Genomic DNA, 14,312 nt, shown 5'->3' with positions numbered 1-14,312 from the left:
AATCCCCACAGCTTTGGAGAAGAAATATGACCCTGCTCCTGTCTCAGCATTCCTTACCCCAGTATGGAGGGTCACAGGGTTGCCCGCTAAACCCCACACTAATCAGAGGTGCCCGTCGTGCATAGTGGACTGGGCTGGACCACACAAACTCCTGAGTGTCATCACAAAGGAGTGCTGTTCATAGCTCACATAGGCACACACACACACACACACACACACACACACTCACACTGACACACACACACTCACACTGACACACACATACACACTCACACAGAGACATGCGTTAACACACATACTGCTGCTGATGCATATACACATGCCCTCGGACTGCGCACATTTAGACACAGTCATACGGACTTGTCTGACAGTTAGCTATGTCAACACACATTCTGCATGGTTTGCATGCTTTCCATTTAAACAGCTGGATATGCACAGAATGGTACAACAGGACTGCTTCTGTCGAGATTTGAGCCTGCAACCTTGTGCTCACAATTTTTGTCATTTAGCTATGCTATGCGAGAGCAATAGGGTGCTGGTCGTGAGGGGTGTCCCAATGATCCCCCCAATCAAAGACCTTTCATACAAACTGCCCCACTGAGAATTAAATTGTGCAAATCCAACCTAGAAACAGACTTCCGGGGAGGAAAAAACACCGTCCAGATGGGAGAGAGGGAATTTCCTTTCAGGAAAAGAGGAAATGTGGCATAGCAGAGCCTGAACTTGGCACTGAGTACAAACACACACACACACACACACACACACAGACAAACACAGTCCTGGCATTATAGTTCATCAGTCTTCTCTATTTGCCCTGCAGACAGGGAGTTGACAGCTGTGTCCATAAGAAAGTCAGTGGTACATTTTGTGTAGTGTCGCCATAGTGACACTGGTTGCCTTTAGGGTGAATATCACTGTATGTTTGAGGAGCTTATTTTTAAGTAAATAAAAAGTACCCTGTATACAGTCTCCCATGTGGTGCAGTGACATCCCCTACAGACAGTAATAGCCCTTTCACACACAAAACCCCGGGTTGACACGGGATATTGAACACAGATTCAACCCGTTTTTGACTCATTAGCACAATGTCATGGGTAAGTACCAGGTCCTTGGCATTCACACAAGACATTTGTGTACTATGTAGTTTGCCTTTACGCTGGCTTAACCCAACACAATAGCCCAATGACATGTTCCAAATTTGCAAATGTTTTTGTGTGTACCAGCTATGTCACAAAACATTTCAAGGAACACATTATTTGTTATCATGGTTACATATTTACCTGTGATGTCTGAGGATTCCTCCTCTTGTGTGCCTTGGTGGAAATTACAGCTACCAGCCTAACATGGAATCTAGCCAGAACCAGCTTCTGCTCCAGTTCAATAGCATCTAGGATTTGGTGATTGTCTGTTTTCTGTACCAAGCTGGCCCACCAGCTGGACGTGATCTTGCCAGCATGGCTGCTAATTTCAAGGGCTTGACCATCTCCAAACCAGCTTCAAACCAGCTGGACTAGCTTAAAACCAGCCTGGTACCCAACTGGAATTTTGACCAGTTGCTTAGTCCAAGTATACATTTAAATGAATACGGATTCCGTAATTTACATAAAAGTTTCAGAACATTGTTTCTGCATGAGGGTTGTGAGACTTTGAGCGCCGCATTGGAGTGTTGATTCCAGGAAATCGGGCCAGTTAAACAGCGAAGGTCAGTCAGCTAACCGGCTAAGCTGCATTGAGTAACCGGTGTTCCCCCTTTCATACCAAAGCCGAGCCGTGTTGAACCCATGTCCCAATTCGTGACCAGGGTCGTGAACCCAGGTCGGATAACGCGCTTGGACCCGTTCATACCAATGGCAAACGGGTTTTACCCCGGCCCTTGCTTTGGGGTGAAAGGGGTATAACTGGATCTGACAGCACCTGTCCCAGTTGTGAATTGGGGCCCTGCAGGCTGATGCATTTATTGGCTGTATTGGATGTCTCAGGGAGGGTGGATTTCAGAGAGATTTATTCATTTAAAAAATACCCAGTATCTGTGTTCATATTTCTTCTGTGAATCGGGCCAGGGTAATTGTTTGTCTTTTTGCAGTTAGTTTTTGGCTGTGTTCACATGATTCCAGGAACAGGGTGGACATGGGGTAAAGTTAGTCCAAACAGCTGGAGACTTTGTGGGCTTGCAACCACAAGTTCGCCAGACTGTCACGTAACTGCCCCAAAACAGGCACCATGAATGCATTTTTGATGTTGTTTACACTACACATAAAACTCGGGAAACAAAAGTGGTGGATTTCCACGTCTCCTGTTTGTGCAATTTGTGGTCAGATGAATGTCTTAAGTGTCCCTGTGCGTCTTTTTCGAGCCCACCAAGGTCAGATGTGACCTGGTGAAAAGTAACGCATTCCCCTCCTTTAAGAATACTGTAGATTTAGTTTTTGATGAGATGTGCTGGAAAGAGGGACCTGGATCATGCACTCAAGGAACCAGGATTTAGGAGATACCCCCCAGACAGCATGCAGAGGAACACAAAGAACGCCTTATGTTAGCTGAGTATTAAAGCGCCAAACTGGAGTCTCTCTTCTTAATAAAGGTCTCAGATAACCATGGACCTTCGGCAGAAATGTACTCCTCAGCACATTGCTGGAGAAGTGGTTTGCCACTTCGTTGCAGAGGGTGAAACTTGATCTGCCCCAATATTGCACAGCTCCCTGTTATGTAGTCATGAGCGTATTGTTGACACCTTGTGCATGTGCCATGTCTTCAATCTTGTTGCTTTAACTCCTACCTTCATTGTGAAGCTGGCTGAACTTAAATTTTAATTACATTTAAAAAACAAAACAGAATTTTTGGTCAGAAAATGTTTAACAGGTTAAACCATGGACGGCTGTTTATTTGAAGTGGTCTTACATTTATATACAGAAGTAGATTATTGCATTGTCTGTAATACATCCTTTATTCCACTGTCCCTCCCTTTTTTAACCCCCTATTTTCTCATTGTACAGCTGGAAATGGGTGTGAGATTGAATCTCCTATCCGGGGAAGGAACCTCATCTCCTTTCGGGTCTACTTGGCACTTGTTATCAGTGGATGAGTCGTAGGGGCGATCTTATCCTCATCATTGTATGCCAGTGCTGCCTGAAAGCCGCTCTGTTTCCTCAGCCCCCCTCTTTCAGGGGGAGGCAGACAGCGTTGAGCTTGAGGCGCACAGTCACGTGTAAATGGCATTTGCCTGAGGACATCTTTGCTATTGAATACAGCGCCAGCCATTAGTGAAGACTGCAGTTTCTGTCTGTGGGGGGTGCTCTCTCCATGTTAGCTACCATGTGCCATCATTTGTGCTCTGCTCTCGGTCACGATGAGAGTGCATTGGTGCTGCACTCTGCTCTGCTTTTGGTCACAATGTGAGTGCATTGGTGCTGCACTCTGCTCTTTGTCACGATGTGAGTGCATTGGTGCTATGCTCTGCCCTCGGTCACGATGTGAGTGCATTGGTGCTATGCTCTGCTCTCGGTCACGATGTGAGTGCATTAATGGGTCAGCACATGTTTCCATTAGACGCACGTCACCCTGCATACAGGCAGCAGTAAAGAAGCCATAGATCCCCGACGCTTAAGGCGCACACACACGGCGAAGCTGTAGCTCTGCATTCCAGCTGCCTGTCCTGACAGTTTTACTCAGAGCTGTGTTTGAAGGCCCGCCCCCCTGACCTTTTCCTTGGAATCCGGGCTCTCTCGGGGCTGTTAGCATCCACTCCAGCCAGTAAAACTGGAGATGTCGAAGGTAAATGCCCCTGTAAAATTCTCTTCGAAGACCTAATTAACTTAAAATGCTTGTCACTGTCTGGCAGTGTACAGCTCTGATGGTTCCAAGGTGAATGTACATCTTTTTGTTTTAGGAGAAAAGCCTCTGTGAAGGTCACATCTCATGTGAATTCCATGCCGGTTGTTGGTTGGATTTTATACAACAAAGATTTCAACACTGCCCTGTGCTTTAGCGGTGCAGCCTTCTGCCTGCTGTGAGATTTCTGATCACTGATTTCCATCACCATTTCTTTGTGCTTCATCATACTAGAGCAGGAACGGAACCTCAATCCGTGCTCGTGGACCAACCTGCAGACACACCTAAACATGTTTTCCATTAGTGCTGTGCTGGGGAGGGCACACAACGAAACAATCAACTGCTGCCATTACTCCATTGCTAGATATGTGTTTTTGGTCTGGGACCTACGTCAGTCACTGGTTAGTGAGCTTAGGAAGAAAGTAATTTCCTCCATTGCCTTACCGGCTTCATCTCATTGGTTTACGGGTTGAGAGTGGAGGTCAAAGGTCGCAGGGGCACTGCCATTCCCTGAATGTTGGGAAACACAAACACTTAGCAGTGAGTAATGGAGAGCTTTAATGGCAGGTCTGTGTATCCGTAGGCCTCTGTAACACATTAACTCAGTTCACTTATTTGCATGTGGACATTTATGCTTCTTTACATTGTTTTTCCAGAGGAAAAAAACCCAGTGTTTTTGTGGCTTTAAATTGCATTGAGTGTGAATGGTTTAGAAGTGTGGATTTGCAAATGGAATTGTTTGAATCACAGCCAGTGAAGTGCTCATGACTATTTAATTACCAAAGCAATCAATACTGTAAGTTAGTTATTTAGGACACGGTTTTTGGGATTGTTCCAGGAATCTTTTAAGTATTCAAAGGAAACATACACATTCCATTGCATATTGTTCTTTATAGAGTCGGTTTTTTTTCGCAGAAAATGACATTAGCAGTGGCATACATTCTATGTGCAATTTGTCTACAGATATAATATGATTAAATGGCATCCCCATAAACACCGCAAGACACCTTTGGAAGCAGAGGGTTTCCTGTAATGATAATTGTGTGAATATTAGGATGAAAAGTCTCATGCTTCATGCAAACTGCTGGGCACAGGCACCTTCATCCCTCTACTGTATGTACAAATGCATTCTTAAAGCTTCAAACCACAGGTTCGATCCCAATACTTTTCTACATAGGCATATTTTGCATTGGGCCAAACTGAGTAATCAACCTCCTTGTCTTAAAGAGCAGTCAGCAGGAGTCACTCTCACAAGGTCTCAGATTAAAGGCTTCTCAACCCAAAGGCTAATCCCCCACCCCCTAACTCCCACTCCCCCATCACCTGGGACAACTTCTTACTCATCGGGCATGAGCTGTTATCCGTCCTGCTCTTCTGTTAATCTAGAAAACTAGAAAGATTGATGTGTGAAAGACGAACTTCCATCTCATTAACAGTGTTGGTGTAACATATTGTTTTTTTATTTAAGATGAGAACACCCGCAAAGAGAAGATAGCCTAGCTATGTCAAACTATTTTATTCAAACTATACTTTTTGTTCATCCTCTACCCCTCAGTGTAGAAAGTTCTGTCAATAATCAAACAGGGAGCTAGAATTCTTCAACAAATAAAACAAAACCCTGGAACCTGAAATTAAAGTTCATTGAGAAAGAGACATCAGATTGTGACTACAGTTACTATGCTCTTGAAAATTAACGTTTGGATATGTCCGTTAAGACATGGACAATGGCCACTGCAGTGTTTATTAGCATGTTTTGGGTTGTCCTTGTGTAAAGTCATAAATTATTGATGGCCCTACCATATCATGGAAATGAAGAACCCATGTTTGAACTTCATTCCTTTGCTGAAATTTCAGCTCATATTAATGATTAATTCCAGCAGGTTAAAGGTATGATGGGTTTTTAGAAAGTAACATGGACCACGGACATTCCGCAGAAGCTTGAAGCATGTAATAGACATGCCAGATCTAACACAGTGCTTTTCTTTAAATTATTTGGTTGACAAATATTTGTTTTTTTACGCTGACAAAATGTGTTATTTCAGCTCATTAAAAGTAAAATGTTCTTCCAGGGATAAGTCTTGAGTTCGGGTAGACGTGTCCTCAAGTGCATCAAGCTGATCAGAGGACTTCCTTCAGGAAAAGTTAGCATTTTAGCATAGTTCAGGATGGACAGAGTGAGATTTGAAGTGTTCAGATCTCTTGGTTAAGCCAACCGTGAGTCGGTGCAGGTGTAGTCTGAAATGCCACAACATAAGCGCTGTGGTTTCATTGTAATCAAAGTTGTTTAACTTGACTGTAGGGTAAATGCAGCTGTAAGTTTACTCAGTGAAGCATTGGAGGTAAAGCTGCAAATCACATAATGATACAACAAATCATACATGAAGGCCAAAAGCTTTAGACACAAGTCAAGTACTGTATTACCTGATGGAGAAGTACAAGGGAAGCAAAACCTTGTGACAGACAATTGTCTGTTTCTTTTCAAATTCTAATTTTAGTTTGGCTGAGAGTAAAATGACATAGTAAAGCCACAGTGAAACCAGGACTGGGTTTAAAAAATGAAAGTACTTAAGCAATTAAGGCTTGTATCTAATTCAAAATTCACGCCACACCCAAAGCTAGTAGACTAATCAAAGCAATTGCTACCAAAGGTGTTATCCATCAAGTACTTACTTGGAGTTTGAATGCTTTCAAGCAGTCTTCAACATTCATCATCTTTAATGAATAATGGCATTAAGGTTGATATTTATCTTTTTTTTTTTAAAGCAGAGTAATTTTGTGATTGATCATTAGTTGATCTAGTTATTAGTAGAGGTGGATGCTTTGCCCTCGGTAGGTGGCATATTTGCCCCATGACCTTTCCTTGTATATACTTGTATGAATGTATATTTTTTTTAAACTCTGCTCGGAGTTAACATTATTCAAACAGCATCCGTTCTTTAGCTGTGGTAAAACATTGGGCTGAGAAACATATTATGTGATTTGCGGTCTACTGCACAGGTGGTCTTTGCATGAACTCTTGTGTGCAGAAGGGTTTGAACAAAGACTTTTTTTTTTTTTTCATACTGTAGCTAAAATAGTCTTCTTAGCTCTACTCCTATTTCTTTCCTTCAGATTTAAGATTAACCCAAACACAGAGGAGTGGTAGGGTGTGTTCAGCCAGACCTCATCCAGGTTAGGTCTGCCAACACTAACAGTATGTTCATTGTCACTTATCTGCAGTCAACTTCAAATTTACAGAGAAAGAGATGTATCTGGTGAAGTAGCCATATTTACAAAGGGCAGGTTAAACCCTGGGCTGAACTGAGTGATCTTTATGTTTATTTTAAGATAGTGAATCAAGCAATCTTGGCCAATTGTTCCCACCTGACTGTGAGGACAGAGGAGCTGTGTGGTGTGTAGTGGATTTCAGCCTCATAGGCCCTGTTTTAAAGGCGGAAGGCCATCTGGGATGGTTTCAAAACAAGGTTCTGGAGTACTAAAGGCATTCCAGAACTGAGTATGCCCTGACAAACTGAATCCATTTCCTTGCAAGAGGCAGCACCCCTCCCCACCCCCTACCATCCCTAACCCATAGCACTCCCACCTTGTGTATTAGACCAGGTTATGGGATTTTTATGGGTTTTACATTTTTTAAATAGCTTTATATTTCTTACAGCTTGTTACAGATGCAATCTGCATGCACTCAAATTCTGCATTCTAGTACTTGTTAGATTCTTGTAGATGTTGCTTCTATAATTGCTTGTCTGGGAATGTGGTTAGTCTGGTGTTGCCTATATTTATCAGGTAAATGCACTTGGTTCTCCTGCCTTGCAAGTCACTCTGGATATATGAATGCAATGTTATGTCTCTGTAAAAGGGGATTGCATCAGGGGGAAGACTGTGATCTCTATCCAAGCATCAAAGAAGATACGCAGCCCTGTAGACTTTGTGTGTTTGTGTTTATGTTTGGTGATGTATTTACTTTGTCTGAATGACAATCTTATTTTGGCTTACATAGAATGACTGAGATAAACCCATAAATTGAATTTATTCATTATTCATAGCATGAAAGGGGAAAAATAGCTTTACGGTGTTGTGTGCTTTGAAAAATTGGCTTTGGTCACACAGTAGAAGAAATATAAAACTGATTTCATCAGAGACAAGCAATTACTGATGAAATGTATGTGTGTGTGTGTGTGTGTGTGTGTGTGTGTCTGTGTACGCGCGCATGTGCACAAGTGCATATGCCTGTGTGTCAGTATGTCAGTTACCAATATTATGCTGGTTATGTCTAAAATAATTTGCTAGTATTCCTAGAGACACACGCAGATGCTGAAAGAGTTAACATTTCAGAGACTAAAGAACACCAGTAATGTGATTTATTAGCATATTATTACAGAACATACCATACTTGTTTGATCCTGTCACTCAGTACATCTTGAGGGCTGAAGACCTGTGATTTAAAGCACCTCGGGGGTGATGGAAACATTTTGCGTATGACGTTATGAAATACAGAATGACACATCTTGAATCAAAGGTGTATTACACAGAAAAATCAGGCTGGAGGGTATAGCCTGTCCACACAGATTAGTCATGGCAGACAATGCTCTCAGCTCCCATTCCATGTGCTACCTTTTCAGCTGTAGGAACAGAATGCTGTAAGAGATCCACAAAGGCACATAAAAGCAGTATTCACAAGGAACTTATACTGTTCCCCAAAATGTAACTTCATCCAAGTTCCTCTACAGGTAGAGCAGCTGTGTTCTGCACAGTGCAGTGCTGAATGATATGTCAGACATAGTGGCAATTTGGCTTTTGCAAGTAAACATACATGAATGTTTTTTTCCTCTATTTCCCTATTGAGATTAAATCACCTTCAAAGTATCAGCAGGGCCAGGAACAGGTTTAGCCTTTCAAACGTGCAGGGTGGGGCTGAAAGTCTTTTGTACTTAGCTGATGAGATTACAAAGACCCCATACGCTCAACAGAAACACACTGCCTACACCACGTTCTTCCCCATATTTCACCATACGCAGCACAGGAACACTGCACCTGCCCACTTTGTGACACCTCACACCCCCTCCAGACAACGCACCATTGTCAGCTGTGAACAACACGAACACACCGCTGACTCAGCCACAGATTTCCACAGACTGAATCTCTGTCACGTAGGGGATAGGTGACCTGTTTTTGGGAAAAGATTCCCCACACCTCAGTGTGATTACTCTCTGTTCTCACACTCGAGAGAAGATGGCAGGATTACAAGGTTTACAGGCAGGTGAATACAGGGTTTTTCAGTTGCTTACTGGCAGCTTGACCAGAAGTGACCTCTCACTTCGTTGTTGCTCTTCTTGTAGGAATGTTCCTCTGTAGGAATGTTTCAGAGTTGTTGCTTTAGACTTGTGTGTCTATCTCTGTGTTGCAGGCTTTTAGCATACTTTGTTTCTGAACCAGTGTCCTCAATGTATATATAGGTAAGGATAAGTATTATACATTTCTGCCAATGTGTGTAGGACCAAACACCAGTTGTGGAGTCATCATTATCCACACTATCAAGGGTAGCACTGATTCAGTATAGCCACGCTCCACCGCTCCCACCCTCTTCTTTTCTCCAAAAATAACTTAAGAGAGAAAAAGGTACAAAAATCAACTGGAATTTATTTTATTTGAATGGCAGGAAAATTAATACATGTAAGACAGACAACAGCTGAAAACGCTATGTGTGTTTCAGTGATGATAATTGCACTTAAGAAAAGGCAGTACCCGTTCAGTACCCATTTCATTCCACCCTTTGGTCTTGCCCGTGCATAGTGGCCAAAAGCCTAGCAGGGTGAGGCAGTTGCATCACTCTGGAAGAGAGGATTTTGGTTGGCAGGGTACTCGCTGCATCGTCAAACAAGGACAACTTGTCTGGTGGACCAGGCACCTGCAATCTGCCTGCATATGCTGCATACGTAGTACTGTCCACTGGTCTGAAGGCTCTGCAGCTCTGCTGGTGGACTGCAGAGAAAAAGAAGCAGCCGCTGGCTTCATGGGCTTCAGCTCGCCTAGGCTCTCCTGAATTTATGGAGGATGCTGCAGCACTTGGACGTCGTTCCAAATTGTGAGACAAAGTAAAACTATTTTCAAAAAGAGAAATAAACATTTCTGCTGTAGAAGAGCTTAAATTAACGCCAGTTCACTGGACACTTGAGGGTTGTGATTATTTTGGAATCTGCCCTTGCAGATCTCTGGTTTGTAAGGTTTGGCCCGCCTGGCTGCTGGCAGGGTATTTTTAGGGCTGCTCTGTGTAGTCACTTTAAATGGAGCACTGTCCTTCTACAAACCCCCGGAAAGCCTGCTGTTTACGGGGCGTGGTCCGCTGTCTCTCTGATTCGCAGAAGATTTTGCACACGCTTTACCCTATAGCTAGATATACAGTCATCAACAGCTTCACTTATCGCTGGCTGGGTTCAAAACACAAAAGCAATTGTACTTTTCCTGATGTGGAAAAAAAATACAAAAGCGTAGTTGGATGGAAGTAAAATTAAGAGGAGCCCCAAGGCAAAATGATTTATTGATGCTCTAGTTATTCTCAATGCTTTTGATGAACCCACGTTTGAACGTGGGAGTTTTATTGATGTCTTAATTCAAGCCAACCTGATCAGACAGTAATTAAAATCCTTTGCAAGAGTGCTTGTGTACATCATGCTACTGTAATGTAATTTCCTCCAATCAAATAATATCCATATCATTTCCTATTATTCTTTCTGTACAAAGAATACCTGGCTATGCGGTTTTATGTAGCAGAAAATTGGTGGTGCTGGTTTCAGGAGAACAAAGGAAACTGTTGGCTTGACATTGTGTGCCAAGTGGTTTCTATGTAATGTAGAACAACAGAAGCAATAGCCAGTGTCATAAATTATAAAGTCAGAGCCTGAGAGTTGGACACCAGTGGGCTAACACTGGCAAACAGAAAGCCGCTAGCAAGAACTACACTTGTAATTTGGGTCCAGTTGGTGGGTTCAAATCTGGCATCATCTAGGCCATTATAGTACACAAAGAAACCTGTCCTCTTGTGGCCTCTCAGTTGGGCTGACGATTGTTTAGCTTTGTCAGAAACTGTGCTTGTCTACCTGAAATGTGAGAAGGTTGTAAAACTGGTGCTGTCCTCTCACAGTTAATTTCTTCAGAGCAGACAGTCACTCCTGGTTGTAGGTTTCTGTCCAGGCATGTTGAAAAGTCTGGTTACCTTAAAAGATGATAGCTTGCACAAGCGCAAATTGGAGGCTTTGCATTGAAGAGCTTAAATGCATGCTTTAGCATTGGTCATCATACACTATAGGAACTTAGGAACACCATAGGAATATTGTTTTAGAACGGTATTTTATCTGCATTCAAACATATTCGGATTTTAAAATACAGACACTCATAATACAGAAAAACTGCTTCAGACTCTTTTTCATGCTTGTTCATATTCATAAGTTAATTTAATATAACTAACTTTATTCAAGAGATCCTGAAAGAAAAAGTAGAAGTAACAACCTGCTGACATTTACCCTATAAAGAGGGTCAAAGTTCACATTTGCCATTTAATAACATCATTAATTTAGAATGTGAATTGATTGTGCAAGATAAGCCAAGTACTTTGGCTATATCTTATTTCTCAGTTGTGAGACTTGAGGCTATGATTGATTGCTGGAGACAGAACTGTTTGAACTATTCTTAGGTAAAACTGCATAAAGCGTGCCATTTCTGATGTTTAGATGCTCTCTTTCGCTCTCACTCAAACACTGCTTGAATTTATTTGTATATTTTTAAGCAGGCACACCCTTTTGAATGGTGTTTTTTTTCTTTTTTCTTCTTTAATCTACTTTTAAACCCTTTTGGCTTCTGTATTTTTAGTTCAGTTGGTGCTCTCTCCAGCACTGCGAAAACGTATGCTGGAAAAGAAGAAAATGAGCAAGTTTGCTTTAGCGTGTTGCATGTTTATTGAGGTAAGTGAAAAGACCACCGACCGAGCTGGCGCTGAGAAATTCAGGATTTTTACTGAAATAAATATTACCGGGCAAAATAAATCACTCAACAGTGAAGAGGGAATGAACTTTAAGTTGTGTAATTACAGCGACTTTTACGCGAAGCTTCTTGCTATTCTAACGAAACGAACCTTGGAGAACTCTGCACTTTCCTATTTGCTCTTTTGGGTAAATTCCACATACACAAGTATAGGGTTATGGCCACTAAACAAAATATAAGATTATTTGGTTAGGAGTTGAAGATATTCTATGACTCCCTATCCACCTTATCTCATAATCAGAAAGCTGTTAAAACATCTCTCCTCCTGGAAAAAACTAGAAATTTTTTTGACGGTAAAGTATACTATGAATATTTGAGACTGTATATATGCAATTTTATGTAGCCCCCTTTTTTTAACTTTGTTATATGTTTGAATCTTGTAATTTCCCTGTACGTGTGTATATATAATTACCTTGTATTAGTATGCTATGTTTTTGCAATAAAAACTCTGCCCTTCCCTGTATTGTGTCAATACAGACGGAAGAATCGTTTGCATTAATACAACTGTCAGATGAAACGAGGTTACCCCGCCTTTCTCCCTTTGAAGTTACATTACCTGCCGGTCTGTTTGATTTAGAAAGACAGTTATCACCTTTCCCACCGTCGCATCTTTACCTCTTTGAGCAGGAAGCTCGATCTCAAGAGCGATTGGCTATAGCAAAGATGACTTCATCCTGCCTGTGGGAGTGTTCACCGGGCGCTGGGCGGTCGAACGCAATCTCTTGAGGTTTGACTTTGCCTCACTGTAGTGTTTTGTCGGTTGGGAGGGAAGCCGGCTAGTCGATCTACTTTTAAACTGCGATGTAAGGCAGTTGTAAGCGATTGTTTGATTAATCCTGACGGGTAATTGGATGCGTGTTCAAGTCCCGAGTATTTCATGATACGGCTAAATTCGAGTTTGCGTTAGAATAAAAGTTCTGTCCCACAAGTAGTTGAAGGGAAGCAAAACGGTGACCTTTGGCTGATAGAAGATGGTGATTGAGCGCACACGGGCTTATCAAAAACATTTCTGATACTGTTGGCGGTGCTGAATCAAATGCTATACATGTTAATTTAGTTTGCAGTGTGTTCAGCGAGATTGAGCTTTTCGCTGGCAATTAGTTCGCTAGCTAAGTTGGCTAACGTTAGCTAGTATCGCACATGTTCGAGCAAACTTTTTGGATATCATACAACTTTCCTCTTGCTGACTTTTCATGTGGCAACGCCCGGACATAACTGAAGACGAAATTAGGTAACAGTTATTTTATCTTCAAATGACGTGGACGAGCACCATGAGTAGTGGTTATAGCAGTTTAGAAGAAGACTCGGAAGAATTTTTTTTCACGGCCAGAACTTCATTTTTCAAGAAACCCTCAGGCAAACCGACCAACTGCAAGGTAAACGTGTTCTGATATTGTATACATGGTTTGTGTCTTTCCTGCAGTTAACTAGCAAGTAATCTGAAAATGTCCGTCACGTAAATTAATGTTTTGTTCGCTTGCAAAGGTCAGCTAACTTAGTTAGCACTATTAAAATAGAGTAATTTAGCTAGGAGTTGGAATGAAGTTACGTTAACAGTATGATGCATTACCTAACGTTAACGTTATAGCTTTAAAGATAGATCGCTTAATAGTTGGATTGATAGCGGACTGGGGTTACTAAACAAACACAAAACGGAATAATTTCAGTATTCACCTGTCAACGTAGCTAGTTCATATTTTGAATGTTACCTTACATTTAGTAAACGTTATCTTGTTAATGCTACAGTCCAACTGCAAGCCTGCGTCCACACCATGCCTATCACTAGGTAACCTAAGCTGATGATTGTCAGAATCGTTCGACTTCTTAACATAATTCTTAATAAAACTTCTCAATTTCCTGTAACCCATCATGCAGATCCAATTATTAGAAACCACACATGTCATTGTGTTTTGTTTTTTGTTTTCACATTTTGTTGTAATTTTGGTTAGCAAGGCAAGCTACATCAGGTGTGGGTAACAGTAGCACACTAGCTTGCGAAACGCTTTTAAAGCCATTCGGAAAGTCACGGGATATTGGTGTAACGTTAATTCAATCTAGGCCAAAGAGCTGGAACGCATTAAGTAGGTCATCTTCAGTTCAACCTTTTTTTAAAGAAAATCAAAGTAGCAAGGTGGGTGGTGTATAATGTACACAGCTCTTGAATGTTTGACTTTACCCATCCCTTATAAAATAACTAGCTAAAACGGGTCATTAAAACTAATGGAGTGTCTGCACCAATTGGCGGAATCTAAGATTAACACAGTTTTTCACTGTCTAGCCCATACTGTAATATGTTCCACGCGCTGCAAGTGACCCAGTGGAGGTTCTGAAGGCATTTGTGCTGAATAGGCATTCATGGGTTCGCCCCCGCACTTGTTGCGTCCAATCATTTTGAATGGGTCTTATTGTTGTGCGAAATGTCAGTAAATGCGCACAGTTCCTTTTACTTG

The 14,312-nt window shown here is 41.8% G+C and overlaps 1 protein-coding gene across 3 annotated transcripts in view; it reads left to right on the top strand.

Annotated features, from left to right (window-relative positions):
• rassf3 (Ras association domain family member 3) overlaps positions 1 to 14,312 on the top strand; it is a 51,960-nt gene that overhangs the window by 14,485 nt on the left and 23,163 nt on the right. Inside the window, exon 1 of one of the 3 annotated variants that reach the window (XM_061252946.1) lies at positions 12,596 to 13,238. The exons of the other annotated variants lie outside the window; for them this stretch is intronic. Within the exon in view, the coding sequence (XP_061108930.1) occupies positions 13,116 to 13,238 (123 nt within the window). The 5' untranslated portion in view covers positions 12,596 to 13,115. Of the gene's footprint in view, positions 1 to 12,595; positions 13,239 to 14,312 lie in introns of those variants that run through there. 3 annotated transcript variants of the gene reach the window in all.

Source organism: Conger conger, chromosome 8 (genome assembly GCF_963514075.1).
Source record: "Conger conger chromosome 8, fConCon1.1, whole genome shotgun sequence".
Taxonomy (NCBI): Eukaryota; Metazoa; Chordata; class Actinopteri; order Anguilliformes; family Congridae; genus Conger; species Conger conger.
This window is presented reverse-complemented; position numbering and strand designations above follow the sequence as displayed.